At 31.7% G+C, this 15,089-nt stretch overlaps 1 protein-coding gene and 1 long non-coding RNA gene across 4 annotated transcripts; one reads left to right on the forward strand and one right to left on the reverse strand.

Moving 5' to 3' along the window:
• Positions 1-4,956: 4,956 nt before the first annotated feature.
• On the forward strand, positions 4,957-7,584 carry LOC133830121 (uncharacterized). Of its 3 annotated transcripts, XR_009891919.1 has the most exons (4): positions 4,957-5,112; positions 5,240-6,884; positions 6,964-6,996; positions 7,091-7,584. It is a non-coding gene; the product is annotated as an uncharacterized LOC133830121 (long non-coding RNA). The 3 variants fall into 3 exon arrangements; XR_009891917.1 differs by having other exon boundaries at positions 5,240-6,996; XR_009891918.1 differs by having other exon boundaries at positions 6,964-7,584.
• Positions 7,585-8,529: 945 nt separating this feature from the next.
• On the reverse strand, positions 8,530-12,601 carry LOC133830122 (uncharacterized). The gene is made up of 9 exons (XM_062260040.1): positions 12,434-12,601; positions 11,685-12,332; positions 10,950-11,114; positions 10,476-10,574; positions 10,287-10,388; positions 10,043-10,162; positions 9,556-9,702; positions 9,038-9,370; positions 8,530-8,923 (listed from the first exon to the last, which is right to left on the reverse strand). The coding sequence occupies exons 2-9, from the start codon at positions 12,207-12,209 to the stop codon at positions 8,651-8,653; spliced, it is 1,764 nt and encodes a 587-aa protein (XP_062116024.1). The 5' UTR covers positions 12,210-12,332; positions 12,434-12,601; the 3' UTR covers positions 8,530-8,650.
• Between the last annotated feature and the right edge of the window lie 2,488 nt (positions 12,602-15,089).

Raw genomic sequence — 15,089 nt, forward strand, 5'->3', positions numbered from 1 at the left:
CAAAACCATAAAACTCAATCAAGCTTAAGAAACTTAAGGAATACCAAAACTCAAAAACTTAAAGCTCAAATTACCTCTGATACAGTCGTTTTATATCTAAATCCCCAGGTTATCAAGCTTCTAATCTTCCCTGGAATCGTTATGACTCTAACCTTGCTTGAATCTGAGCTCTAAAACTCGAGCTTTATTTGAAAACACTAACGAGCGTGAAGAGTGAACGGGAGAGAGAAAACAAGAGTGAGACTTGTGTTTTTCTGAGTTAATAAACTCAGTTGAACCCTTATATTCAAATGGCCCCAAATGACCAAAATGCCCCCACTCAACCTGCTTCTCTCTCAACACCCCATAAGGGTAAAAAATGTCATTCTCACTCCCTAATCCCGCTCTATACCCAAATTTCCCCAAATAATTCCGCTAAATCCAGAATATTGATATTTCTCCCAAAATACGACTCACGCTACAATGAGCCCTAGTGACTCATTAGATCACCCAAAATACCCCTTGGCTCTCCCCGAGCCAGGTATTTCTCCCCGTTGTGACTAAACCACTACTTGCTTCCTAGGACCGTCTCATGCCAAATAACTCAAATATATCCACATAATAATGTGATCTCAATCAATATGCACATATATATATATATACAAATATGCCATCAACGGGCCAAATTATGAAAAATGCTCTTCTAATAAGAAACGGGCCCACATGCATGCTTAAATACACCTAAACATGCCAATATAGACATATTATAGTATAACTCACATAATTCATATAATCATGCATATCATCACATAATAATGCAATTAAATCAATTATTGCACTCCTGGTCCCCCCTAATCAAGGCACTAAGCCTTATTAGTGAAATTGGGACGTTACACTCTCCTTCACCGAGAAGACCACAGAGGCGAAGCCTGTCCTCGTGGAGCAAATAGTTCAACGAGCGCTTTCCATACGAGAGTTTGGCCATCTCCTCTCATCTGTCTACCATAGTTGAGGTAGGCTCGGGGCGTTCAAAATTTGCTGCAACTGGAGGGAGGAAAATGAATTCCTAACTAAAGAAAAGAAAACTAAACTTAAAGTTCAAGATGTATTTACGAATTCTTTGGAAGGAGTATAACATGGATGGCTCGAGACCAGTGGTCTAGAAAAATTATGTTTTAAAGTTTGGGGGTGATTGTGAATGTCTTCAAAGAGCTTCGTGTCTTTGGGATAGCTCGATAGGTAATAAAACCCGTCTCCGCCTTGTTTTCGAGAGGGGTTGTTCTTCAAATAGAATATATAAAGAATCTTGTAGGGTGAAGGCTCCTGCCATTTCAGCTCAAAGTATATCAACTTCACTGCAGCCAGAAGCCAATACGAGTTCATCTGAAGTTGGAAGGGAGCGATACCGACCCAATCGGTAAAGCTCTTGAAGTATTGTTTTAGGGGAAACAGGGCCCCTGCTTTCATATGCTCTCGGTTCCAGGCCGCGAGCTTATACTTTCGATCGGGCTTGTGTTCGCCTGGTGCGTAACTACTCCTCTCATCCTTATAAGGAGCGCATACCACCTTATTGGATATCTTGAGACCATGGGAGGACAAGATGTCAAAGTCCTGCCACGTGTTTTGAACATAACTTTCATAGTGATCGGCCTTGAAAAATTTGAACTTGGTGACTAGGAGAGAGGTATTTACTTTGGGACCAAAAGAGGGGAATGGAGGTTCAGAGGAAGGTGGAGAAGCTCTTCTCAAAGAACTTTCCATTATCTCGTATGAAAGTTCAATAGGTTGGAAGGCTAAAGAGACCGACAAAGAACGGTCCAGTGGTAAGGCTCGGGAAATGGAAATTAGCTCGAGATAAACCGCAAAGCATAGCCTCTTTCTCTTGCCCTCTTGGATCTGGGTGATGAGGCGTCGGTAGAAGGCACTTAAATCTTGACGTTCCCTACACTCCTTAGATTCTCGGATGACTCTTTGGTTACGTGTGAATGGAGACTCAACTCAGGGAGAATGAGTTCGGTATTGGATGGTGTGATTAGAGGACCCCCACCTATTCTTCTAGGACGAGTACTGCGACATCTAACAATAAACAAAAAAGGTGAGGGCCCTTCGCTTAAGAGTATTAGATAAAAAAATGGAACAAGTTGTCTCGAAAATTCGAGCAAAGAGGAGCTCAAAATAATGAGATACACCTACCGATAGTAGGTGATTGATTCCCTTTTTGGGCTATCCCAATTTTCTAGGAAATGTAGGAAGTTACCCAAAAATGGGGTTTCATTGATTTCTGTGAGAAAAAGGGGGAAACCCTAATGTCGAATTACCCTATGTATCTTGTACTACACGAAACCTATAACCCTATAGCTATATACAAAAAGAAACTATTTTCATAGGTTGTTTTCAACAAAAATCATATCAAAATTTTCTTTTCCTCTAAATTTCTCAAGAACACTTCAAGAACCAGTGCATGCATATTCAGAAGAAGGAGAAAAACAACGCAATAGCAGATGGAAATTTTTTGACAAAAACAAAAAGGAAAAAAATTAATAAAAACTTACACGAAGGAAGTTAATGATGGAATTGGAGTGATGGACACAGCAAATTGTAAAGTGAAGCTCTTGGAAATTCTTCATGAAAAAACAGATGCTTTAAGGGAAAGGTTGGCTCTGGTTTTTTCTTGTTTGGAAGAGAAAACATGCAAAAATGGTGAAAATAAATTGTAAGGGGGTTTTTATAAAGGAAAACGAGAGGCGTTAATGATTTATAATCGCAATATGAAGGTTGCTTTTGATCCTGTGATTCAAAATAGATCTCGAAATGGCGGTAATAAGAAAGACGAAACGAAGTGGGAGTAAGACAGTACTCGAGTATTGGGATTTCCCCCTCACAAGCCGACATGTGTACACACCTGAGTGTGGTAGGTGGGCACATTTCCCAATTAAAGAAGTTCAAAAGTTTCTCTCTCAGAGATCGAGCAGATACTTTTGAGGGGACAAATGTTATACCCTAATTTCGAGATGTCAAATTATCTCGAAATGTAAGCTCGGGAAATAGTTTGATGAGCTCGAATGCATATGGAAATTAGAGGCAATCTTTCTAAATGTAATACTAAACTCGGTCTATAAATATCTGAGATTAGTCATTTGTATTTTTCACGCACAATTCTTGTACTCAAATTCTGGGAAATTACTTTCTTAAGCTTTAACTCAAATCAATCAATAAAAGTAACACAATAAGGAGTTGAATATTGTTTAAATTATTAAATGGGCATAATAAAGTTTGGATTTAAATTATTAAAATAAAAAATCACACTAAAATAAACCTTAACCAACCAATAAATCCTAAACCAAACATGACAGATTAATAATTAAAAAATATTTAAATAAAAAAACAAGTATTGATAGATAAAAATATAATTATATTAATGAATATTTTTCTTAGTGAAATATTTAATAGTTGTAGAGTAATATGTTGGAAATAGTGTTGCAAGCAAAATAAATGTAGAGTCTAATATATTCAGAGAGTCCAAGATTCTATTTTTTAAAAATTAGATATTATTTTATTAAGGATTTATTTTTCAGTCACACACCTTATTCTTTACACTTTGTAACGCTTAAATTTCAAAAGTTGATTTTGTATCAATTTGGTCTCCAACTTTTTCAAATCGTATCATTTAAATCCTTAAATGCTATTTTTTTTTCTTTTACAATACAAAAGAAATAGTGAATCTATCTTAAAAAAAAATTAAAAAATTTATGACATCATCAAACATGACATTGAAAAATATATATTTTCATTGCATTTTTAAAAATATTTAATAGTTTTATAAATTAAATTAATTTTTCATTAAAAAAAATTACCTACATTTTTTAATATTAATAACTGAACTATCTTGAGACTATCAATATTTATCATGTACACATTTATTTTTATTTTGTTAATTTTTTATAATGCAACTTATAACTAATTATATATATGCACATAAATAATTTTATATACACTATTCACTTATAAGTTGTATTATTTAAAAAAATGCATAAAATAAACAAGCATAGACATAATAAAAATTACTATTATAAAGATAATCGAGATAATATAGTTATTAATATTAATTAAAAAACAACAACGTATGTAAGAATATATTTTTTAATGAAACATTAATTTAATTTATAAAATTATTAAATATTTTAAAAAATACCACGAATATATATATATATATTTGTCAATGTCATGTTTGTTATTGTCGGATTGTTTGGTGACATTTAAAAAAATAATATTTTATTTAATTAATTAAAATTTTGATAATTAAACATAAAATAGTGTTTGGTAACTCTATTTTTATTTTTTATTAAAATTTATTAAAATTTTAAAATAGAATTTTTTCACTTTCAAATTTTTTTAAAGCCGTTTTCAACTTTTTTTTTATTCTCATCTTTAAATCAACACCTCATTTTGTATTGTTTAACAAAAAATAAAAATAAAAGTCATCAAACACATGTATTATTTTTTGTTTTTAAAAAAAATAAAAATAATTACCAAACATATTTTTATTTTTTAAAAATAAAAAAATAAAAATAATATTTCCATTTTTGTCTTTAAAAAATTCAAAAACAAAGGTTGTGTTTGGTAAAATTTTTGTTTTTGATTTTTTTAAACATAAAAATAGAAATATAATTTTATTTTTTTTCTTTATTTTTAAAAAATAAAAATATGTTTGGCAACTATTTTTGTTTTTTGTTTTTAAAAACAAAAAATAATAAATGTTTTTTATAATTTTTATTTTTATTTTTTGTTCAACAATATGAAGTGTTGATTTGAAAAAAATAAGAAAAAAAAAAAGAAAAATCGAAAAATAGTGTAAAAAAATTTTGAAAGTGAAAAAATTAAATAATTAAAAAAATGAAAACAAAAGAGGAAAGTATGTTCGGTAAGACAATTTTACTTTTTATTTTTTAAAATTTTAAACAAAATTTATTAATTTTTGGAAACAAGATTTTCTTGCTTTTAAATTTTTTTTAAAACTTATTTCCATTTTTTCTTCGTCTTCTTCTTCCTATTTCTTCTTCCCGTAGCCACACAGAGCCAAGACCTTTACCTCAAGCATCAATGGCTTCTGAGTTCCCTCCAAACTTTGTTCGGGTCAGTATCTCCTTTTCCTTTATTTCTCCGATCTCTTTCATCATCTCTCCCTAATATGATTTTTTTTTATCTCAATCTCTTTTCTCATCGTGGATTCTCTCAAAATGTTGGATATGCATTATAAAAGGTTATTGGATCTATGAAGGAATGAAGTAAGCATTGAGGTTATGAGGTTGAATCTTTTCTTCTGTTAAGGTATGAATATATTTCTAATTTTTTTTTGGATTAGGGTTTGTAGTTTGTAACATTGTTTATTCGATTATTGTCTATTGTTGATTTGATACATGGTTATTCACCAGTTGTTTCATGATTATCTTTTATCATTTTATTATGGTTATCTGATTGTTGAATCTCATTGTCAAAATTGAGACCTTACCAGGTATTGAATTTGTTTGTGGTGTATTTAATAAAATTTCAGAGAGGGCTTCCTTCTTATTTTGACCTTTTGTAATTTTGTTTCCACCTAAGCATTGGAGAAAATGGGGGTTTAGATTTTACTTTATGAGAATGAATTGAAATATTAACTTTTGTTCATACATTAGCTTTTTTTGTCGAATTACAGTGAATTGAAATGGGGGTTAATTGTGAAGCTATTACTCTGAATTTTGGCCACTGTTTGATAAAAACTCAGGTAGACATATTCATACACTAGCTTGGCTTGTTTGATTACAAGGAATTGAAATGTCTTTTATCCATTGTTAATTACATATTTTATTAGTTGATTTTGATGTTCCGGTCATGGTTACTTTATGGATGATATTTTAATTGACTGATTTTGAAGCTATTGCTCTGAATTTTGGTCACTGTTTGATAAAAAATCCAGACAGGCATGTTCATGCTCTAACTTAGCTCTGCTTATTTTGCTTTGAATGCCATTTCTCTATGCTAATGCTCTTAATCAGAACAAATGAGTAGAATGACATTTGATAAATTAAATACCTCTCCAAACAAGATCTTTTCATATTTATTGTAGTAGCTGGCTTCATTGGTTTCCTTGCATTGTCTCCAAAAAGAAAGTGTGTCAATAGTTGTCAAGGTCATATCTTATTTGATACATAGATTTTATTGTCCTTTCTTTTTTTCAAGTTTCTGCTTAGTGCTTTTATTTTAGCTGACCCTAGACCTTAAAGCACTTTCTGTCTTTGATTTATAAAATATATGAGCATTGATTGTCGTCAATTCATCATTGATCTTTTCTAGATCAAGTCTCTATTAAGTTCAAGTCTAGATCTTTTTGCTTGTCTAAGCATTATGAGAATAAACTACTTTGCTGAAAGAGCTTATATCTATTGGATTGGCCTTGAGTGGAGATCAGAAACTGGGGGCAGTTTTATGAATTTAATGGTAATAAGTCCATTTTGAAAAAGTAGTCTGGGTGATAAATTGGAGAACCCATTTTGGAAATACTTTTACATTTTAGTTTGACAAGTACATATTCGTTGTTTATTTTGAGATAACTGTGTGATGAAGTAAGTTAAGTTAGGATGATAGTTTTGAAACCACTGTAATTATGAATGTGGAGTTGTTCTAAAACTTTTGCTGCATGCACTTTATCTTTTGGTGGATGCATTCAAGATAGATTTTATTTATTATTGAATTTGATTTTGTAGCTACTTTAGTTTACTATGGTTTTATATGTTATGTAGCTATGTGAGTCGTCTACTCTAAATATTACTAATCCAACTTTTTTAAGTTGCTTTTTTCAAAGAATTGAGGTTGATGATGTTGTATACCTTCAGCTAAAGCATCTTATATAAGCCAAATTGGAGAAGGTGAGTTAGTATTACTAATCCAACTTTTTTAAGTTGCTTTTTTCAAAGAATTGAGGTTGATGATGTTGTATACCTTCAGCTAAAGCATCTTATATAAGCCAAATTGGAGAAGGTGAGTTAGTGGGCAGTAGTAAAATACCATCATGTTCACTATAGAGTAGCATAAGTTAAAGCAGAATAAAACATTTTAATGTGACATTTTCCAGGAAAAATAACTACAATAATGGACAGTAAGTCATTGAGCGGTGTTGAAGGCTCGCTTTCCAATCATAAAGCAAATGCCTTTATATGATCTAAGAATACAAAAGTACATTGTCATTGCTTGCTGTGGGATTCACAATTTTATAAGGACAAATGTAGAAGCAGATTTATATTTTGATGGCGGTGAAGGAAATTCTGAAGTACAGGCCACTACTTTACAAAGCACGATGGAACTTTGACTGATAGTGTAGAGTTCAGTATTTCTAGAACTCATATACGTGAAATGGCTCATGTTCGTGATGAAATTGCTGACCATATATGGAGAGCTAGTCGACGATAGTGAGATTGAGTAAAGACATTAGTTGATTCTTATGACTCGTTTAATACTTTATTTTAAGTTTGGATAATTATCACTTCATTTGTTTTTATTTTACTATGTAAACTTTTTTGATTTTGTGTTATCTCGTGGATAGATATTAAGTTTTGAAATTTGAGATTATTTGAATATTATTAATATGATCTTTTTTTACTATAATTTTCTTATTTTTTATTTTAAAATAATAAAGTGTGGTCACAAAAAATATTTTTATTTTTTAGTTTAGAAAATGAAAATAAAAAAAAAATTTTAAAAAATTTACCGAACATGTTTTTTATTTTTTTAAACAAAAAATAAAAATAAAAGTTACCAAACATATTTTTATTTAAAAAAAATAGAAAACAAAAATAGTTATCAAACGTATTTTTATTTTATAAAAATAAAAAAACATAAAACAAAAATATATTTTTATTTTTGAGTTTAAAAAATTTAAAAACAAAAATTTTACCAAACGCAACTTATATTTTCAATATTTAAAAACTATTTTTGGCAATTATTTTTGTTTTTTATTTTTAAATACAAAAAATAATAAATGTTTTTTATAACTTTTATTTTTATTTTTTGTTGAATAATATGAAGTGTTGATTTGAAAAAAATAAGAAAAAAAAAAGAAAAATTGAAAAATTGTGTAAAAAAATTTTGAAAGTGAAAAAATTATATTTTCAATATTTAATAAATTTTAATTAAAATTTTAAAAAATAATAAATAAAAATAAAATTACCAAGCCTATTTTATGTTTAATTGTCAAATTTTTAATAAATTAAATAAAAAACCATTTTTTTAATTGTTACCAACACAACCGTCATAAATTAATTGTCCAAATATTTTAAGATTGATTCACCATTTACTTATTTTAAAAGAAATAAAAATTATATTTAAAGACCTAAGTCATACTATTTGAAAATGTTAGAAATCTAATACAAAATCAACTTTATTTCAAAGTATAAAGACTAAATAGTGCAGCCAAAAAAAAATCCTTTTATTAATTGATCATTTAACCAAAATTTTCAAGATAAATAAAACTGGGAATACACCAAATAAAGTAATTGGTCGAAAAAAACTAAAAAATAAAAATTCTTAGTCTAGAACTAATTATTTACTAATCAATAGAAAAAGAAGAATAAACTATACAAATAACACTGTAGTTTGCAACAAAAAAAAAAGACCTTTAAGAACTTTTTTCCTACTTCTAAAAATACATTCGGTTACAGATAAACATGCCACCTGAATTAACTCTCTGCTGTTGTCTAAATCTTTCAAAGAGAAGATCTTCATCTCTTTGAAGCTTGAGATAATCTTCCATGTCAAACTGTCGCGTTTTTGATCCATCTGGATATGATGACCGCTGATAATTTCCTTTGCCTTCTACTACTTTCATTGGAAGCGAATCCATAATCCCTGGACTCCAGCTCCCTCGGCTACTGGCTGACTGACTAGTTTGATCCTGTTCGTTACTAACCTCCTGCAAAATCAAATTACCAATCTTTCAGAAACCAGAGACAATGATCTTATATATCAGAATGCATGTGTGACACTGTAATTATCACAAGAATTTGCATAAGCAGTTCTGTTATACCTGAACAGCATCAAATGAAGTATTTTTTGGAGTTGCAGGGGACTCCATCTTAGTGATGCCTAAAATGGGTGAAGCATCATTGCTCGTCTCCCACTTCAACCAAGGAAGTAGAACTCCGTCCGAGTCAATAGGAAGAGGTGTTGCCATTGCTGGATTTTGGGACATTCGTGCCTTCGCAATTGATATTCCTCCTCCTATACTTGAACTTGTATCACTTCTTTCTCCGTCGAGTGATGATATGTCTGTATCTTCAACATTTGAAATGAAGTCCTCGATGTATTTCTCTGCCTCCTCAGACAGTCTCTTTGACATTCTACCTTTGTCAGTACTCCTCTGTTGAAATAAATACACAGTCAAATTACCAAGATCATTTCCCTCTGCTAAGAAGAGAATATTAAAGAAGCAATTAAACAAGCTAACTGTAGAGACTCAAGAACAAGCAAAACCAAATCTTTTCGATCAGCAGGACCCAAAAAAGAAAAAAGAAAAAAAAAGAGGAAGAAAAAGAAGAGTATTACCCTTCTTGTCCCAACTCGGGACGGTTTATCTACAGCAGCGCTGATCTTGGGCTCTGGAATCAATTCCTTCACTATCTTAGAGAGCTCCCTGCTACGTTGCTCCTCCAACACAATTTCTGATAGTAAATCTTGTTTACGCTTCTCAGACTGCAAAATGAGAATTTATGAATCCTTGTACGATAACACTCTCCAAATATTCAAAACAAGTTCTCAAGAAACATTTAAGTTAAATGATTACAAAAAACCATGACTCTTGCATCATATGCAACATACTAATATTATTTTTTAATTACAGAGCTAAAATCCCGTAAAATCTTACTAAACTGCTAGAACACAAGTGAAGGCCAATTTATAAATAAAACTGGTAATAAGCATGACTTGATCAAACAACTCTTCAACAATACCAGGAAAAAAGCGGGGTATTTCATATTATGAATTATCTTCAGTCAAAAAAAGATTTCATCACTAGTAATTTATAGATTAGTACCTCTTCCAATTGGGTTGAGTAATTCCACCTCATTGAAGAAACAGCCTGAAGTACATCAGAACCTTTTGACAGCAAGCAATCGCCTGTTGCAGAAGCTGTGGGTTTTGTCTTCCCCATTGCCTGAGCATAATGGAGCAACAACATTGAATTTCAGGAAAGTTCCTTAAAAAAGAACACTTGACTAGCACAAGAAAAAGACACGAAAAGGGTATTGGCAAACAAACTTAAAAAACTGGGTACTCACTTGTTCAAACTCTGTTCTAATTTCTTTCACAGCATGTCTAAGTTCTGTCCGCATTGCCTCATAAAAACTACCATTCATATCATCCCCAGTTGGATGTTGTGCCTAAAACATAAGGAAAAAAAATTGATGTGAAAAGAGTAAAGCTGAGGAAAAACTCATAAAATGGTCATTTCTAAATATGTAACAAACCATCTTCTGTGCATAAACTGTTCGAATTGTCCTCTCAATTCCATTTTTACCAGAATGAGCATCCCTCCCTTCATCATCAGTTAGAACTGAGGAATGGCTCTGAAAGGTCAAAGACATCATTTTCAACTTAAGGAGTCTCAGACATTAATTATAATCATAATATATAGAAGAAAAAATAATAATAAATAAAAGAATACAATGTCCTTGGTACGGCAACCACTGATCTAAACTCAATGGTCAAAGTTGTTCCTCCTTACTTTTTTTTTTTTTAAAGAAACTAAATTTATACTAAAATATTTCCCACCTAGATATGGTATACAATCTTCAATAAGCAACAAGAAAAGACTACAATGTAGAATCATTCCAAACTCAACATTGAAAGTTGTCCCAACCCAGTTACAAAATTAGAGCTTAAAAACTCACCATCAAAATATGGCAGACAATTTTCAATAAGCAACAAGAAATAAAACTTACAGAATAGCCATCGCAGGACCTCAAATCCTTCTGGCTGAATGACCGTCTCAGTCCTTGTCTATGGTTAGAAGCTTTTGGCTTATGTGAGGAACGTAACTGGTCATTTCCACTTCCTAAGCTCTTTGGATTAGCGCTGTTACGTTTCTGGGAATGATCTAGATCGCTCTGTCATTTGAAAAACAATACAAAATTCAGCTACAAGAAATTACCCAAGCACATCTTATACAACTAGCCTCCTATACCTCCTATACAATGGTTCAAATACCAGTAAGAGCATGGGCTCAATATAAAATGTGCCCAGCAATCTTCTTTCAATCAAAAAGTCCTCAAGGGAAGAAAGGTTATCACAAGACTCGGGCAATGTTTACTAATCCGTATCGAATGTGATAGAAAGGGAAAAGGGGTTCATTTTCACACCCATTCATGTGTATACTTACACAGTTACACCAATGTTGATTGCATTTCTCGTATAACTAATTTGAAGGGATAAATCAGTTTCAGACTCTTCCTCATTTCTTGCTAATGCGCTTCCCTTTACACTTATTTTTCCGACAACGTATTACTAGTAAACATTCCCTTACAATAATATTCAGTATAAGTTCGTTTTCTCTAATTTTACTCAAAATCAAATTTTACCTAAACAACTTTGTAAAGAAACATTCTTCGCTACTTCAAATTACGAAGATACACATGTAAAGGCTCTACAAAACGCTAGTAAAACAGCAACGGAGTTACCTCAGAATCGCTAATTTGATACCGAACCACCGAAACCGAACGCCTTCTTCTCGAAAGAGCACTGTTATCCGAAGTCAACCTTCCCCCACCACTACCAGAATTGCTGCCAGCACTCCCCTTCACCTCACCAACACTACTACCCCCAGTCAACCTCGAGCCCTGCCTCGCCACGGACCTCCCTCGTCTCTGCGACGCACTAGAGCCACTCTCCGGAGTGACCTCAGACTTACGCGAAGCCGAGCGACCTCTATCTCCCGAGTCAAAGAACTCAACGGCGACGTCATCAAGGCTGATCTCCGGAAACCCCGAACCTCTGACTGTGTTAACGAACTTCCCTCTTGGAGCTAGAGTTTCATCGAAATCATCGCTCGCCGGCGTCTGTAGCCGGTGCGAGAATCGGCTGAGGCTCCGAGAACGGCGGTGAGCCGAGCTCCGATTCGAGGATGCCGAGTCGTCAACTGAAGCCGATGACGACGATCCAATCGACATTCGCTTCGAGGTCGATTTGAATGCCGAGGTCGCCATTTTTCACAGATGAAATCGACAAAACGACAAGTGTATTTATATATGTAGATATTATATAATAGCTGTATAGATATTAAGGCTTAACGAATGGAGCATTTAATGGAGGATCCAATTGCGCAACGTCTGAATGAAAAAGAGTTTAAACAAAAACAGAGAGAAATGAGATTTACACATATACATATATATATATAAATATAGATATATTATAGAGAGAGAAAGCTCACGAGTAGTTTCTGAAATTTAGAGAGAGAAAGTGAGAGTTCAAATGAGAAGAAGAAGAAAGGCGGATAGAACGAAAATGAAGAATATATTTGAAATAAGGTCGATTATTAAGGAGACCGTGAATCAGGCGGGTTTATTTTGATTTTCGCCTTTTTCCTTTTTGTTTTTTTTTTTATTTTATCTTTTGAAAAAGGAAAAAAATTTCACTGTAAGCTAAGGCTTAGGTTGAATCTCGGGGTGGAAAACGAAAAAGAAAGTTCTTACCAAATACGACTTGTCGTATGGTACTAGACAGTGAATTGGACGACACGTCGTTTTGATAAATTTCAACGACATGTAGTTAATAATTTTAGTCTAATAACGAGAAAGACAACTTGGGTTTATCGCTAAAATAATAATAATGAAATTTATTATGTTGTCTTATGACTTAATTATTGCTAAAATATCCCTTAACATCATAATCTGAAATAAATTCTAAAATTTTCAACAGTGTTCAAGATTATTGGCTAACGCAATAATGGATTTGTAGAAATTAGGAGGTACAATATCTAGGGTACAAATTAATGATTAGAATGTATTTGCTATTTTCTTTCTCACTGTTGATAGAATTTACCGTTGCATTTGCATTCCATTTATTTTGATAGTTGCAAAATTAAATTCTATCATTTAGTTCTTATTAAATTAATTTTAATATATTTAATCATAACTACAAAAATGAAATCGTTCTTTTGGTGTCCAAAAAAGTAAATATGTACTTAATTTATGAACTGTCAAATACAGTATTTGATGATGGGTATTGATTGAATGCAATAATTCATGCTTTGTTGAAATTGACCACCCTCATCATCTCTATACAAACGTCCAACCACCCTGGCATTGAAGTACAAGGAGTATAGCTCGAAAAGAAGAGTGCATCACGGGTTTCACTCAATCATTTTTGTATATATATTAACAAAATTAAAATTAACTTTAGCGGTGTCTATTAATCCAAGAAAAGGTAGCATTGGTATACCTTTCATACTTGATAGTTATACTTAGATTGTAGTTACAGCACACAACTTAATAATTTTTATAAATTTTAGTATCGAAAATATGATTCAAATATTCTTATTAACCATAGAAATTGTTAATGAAAAATATATTTGAGAACTCAATAAATAAGATGGAGAACACAAAGATTTTATAGTAATTCTGCCACAACAATTAATAACGACATACATCCACTTGACACTTTTATTGAACGAATTCCGAAACTTAAGATTATATGAACAAGATCCAACATAGTTTTTTAAGTCTGAGGGATAATAATAATTTGACAGAGTTTTGGTGTACAAAAATGCGTATAAATCCAAATGATTTAATGAGTCATTTATTTATAGGTTTACTAGCTTTACAAAGTGGGCATTGGGCCTTAGAAAATTTTAAAACCATTAATTTCGGAATAAATTTGCTCCAATGTTGCTCCTTAGAGCAACTCTAACGGGAGTTGCTCAAAAAATGCTTAAATGGTCAAATTAATATTTTTTATTAAGTTTATCCAATCAAAAAAAAAGAAAAAAAAAAAAAAAAGGAAAGCAACGTTGCCCAGCAGTGGCAACGTTGCTAGTTTTCTTCTAAATTAAACTATTCCACATCATCAGCCAGCCCCTCTATGTTGACCATGACTGACAAGCATTTTTTGAACAACTCCCGTTGGAGTTGCTCTTAGAGCTTGTGTTCAACCAATTATGTATCGACCAATGATATGTTATATCATAAGTCTTGATCAAGTATATATCGACCAACGACTTTTTTATTCAGTAAATCATTGATATTGACTTCATGCTGTTCTTCTCGACTAGTGTTGTTGTCATTGTATTTTTTTGGTTGTCACGTGTCCATTGTGAACGTCGAAACTATATTAATTTTAGGTTTAAACAATTGCACGCGTGCTTGTTTTTTTATAAGCACATGTATACAGAATGTTTGAATCATAATTTCAGCACTGTAAATTATTCCGAATTTCTAGAAAACTGGCGGAATATATACTATAACTATATTATACATAGTCATATAAAAAAATTATAATGATAATTGTCTGAGTGTAAAAATACAAGGGGTACACCAGTACTCTTTTTTTTCAAGAAAAATACCAGAAAACTACCCTTAAATTTATATAAAGAAAAGAGATTTATCACTATTTTTCACTCTCTTTACTTTCTCTTAATGCAATATTTTACATATAACTCTTTTTAGTTCACTTTAATCAATATTTCAATATTTTTTTATGCTTGACATTTAACTTTACTATCTTACTCCTACCAAAAAAAAACTCTACAATCTAACATTTCAATAATATTAAAAGTTATTATAAACAATCAAATAAAAGAAAAGGAGTTAAATAATGAAATTTCAAATCTGTTTGGACCTTAGAATTTGGTATGAAAAAAAGAAAAAAAATATAGGGGAAATAGTTCTTTGTGTTTGAAATTTTAACAAGTGTTGGGAAAATTTTAATGTAAGAAAAATTGGGAGAGAAACTTTAAGGGGTTGATTGGTAAGGGATCCGGATTGGATTTTATCATTTTGGAATCTTAAAATTTGTGGGTCCCACGTAAATAGTTGATTGGTAGCTTATTTTTCAAAACAAAATTAAAATCTGTTTCCAAATTCGCAGTT

This window comes from Humulus lupulus, chromosome 4 (assembly GCF_963169125.1).
Source record: "Humulus lupulus chromosome 4, drHumLupu1.1, whole genome shotgun sequence".
In the NCBI taxonomy this organism is placed as follows: domain Eukaryota; kingdom Viridiplantae; phylum Streptophyta; class Magnoliopsida; order Rosales; family Cannabaceae; genus Humulus; species Humulus lupulus.

What these genes read in the sequence shown, in the direction of transcription:
- LOC133830122 (XM_062260040.1), bottom strand. Translation starts at nt 12,209, where the DNA reads ATGGCGACCTCGGCATTCAAATCGACCTCGAAGCGAATGTCGATTGGA. An exon ending in CAGTTTATGCACAGAAGATG is followed by an intron (nt 10,389 to 10,475) that starts GTTTGTTACATA and finishes CTTATGTTTTAG; the next exon opens with GCACAACATCCAACTGGGGA. An exon ending in CCCGAGTTGGGACAAGAAGG is followed by an intron (nt 9,371 to 9,555) that starts GTAATACTCTTC and finishes TTATTTCAACAG; the next exon opens with AGGAGTACTGACAAAGGTAG.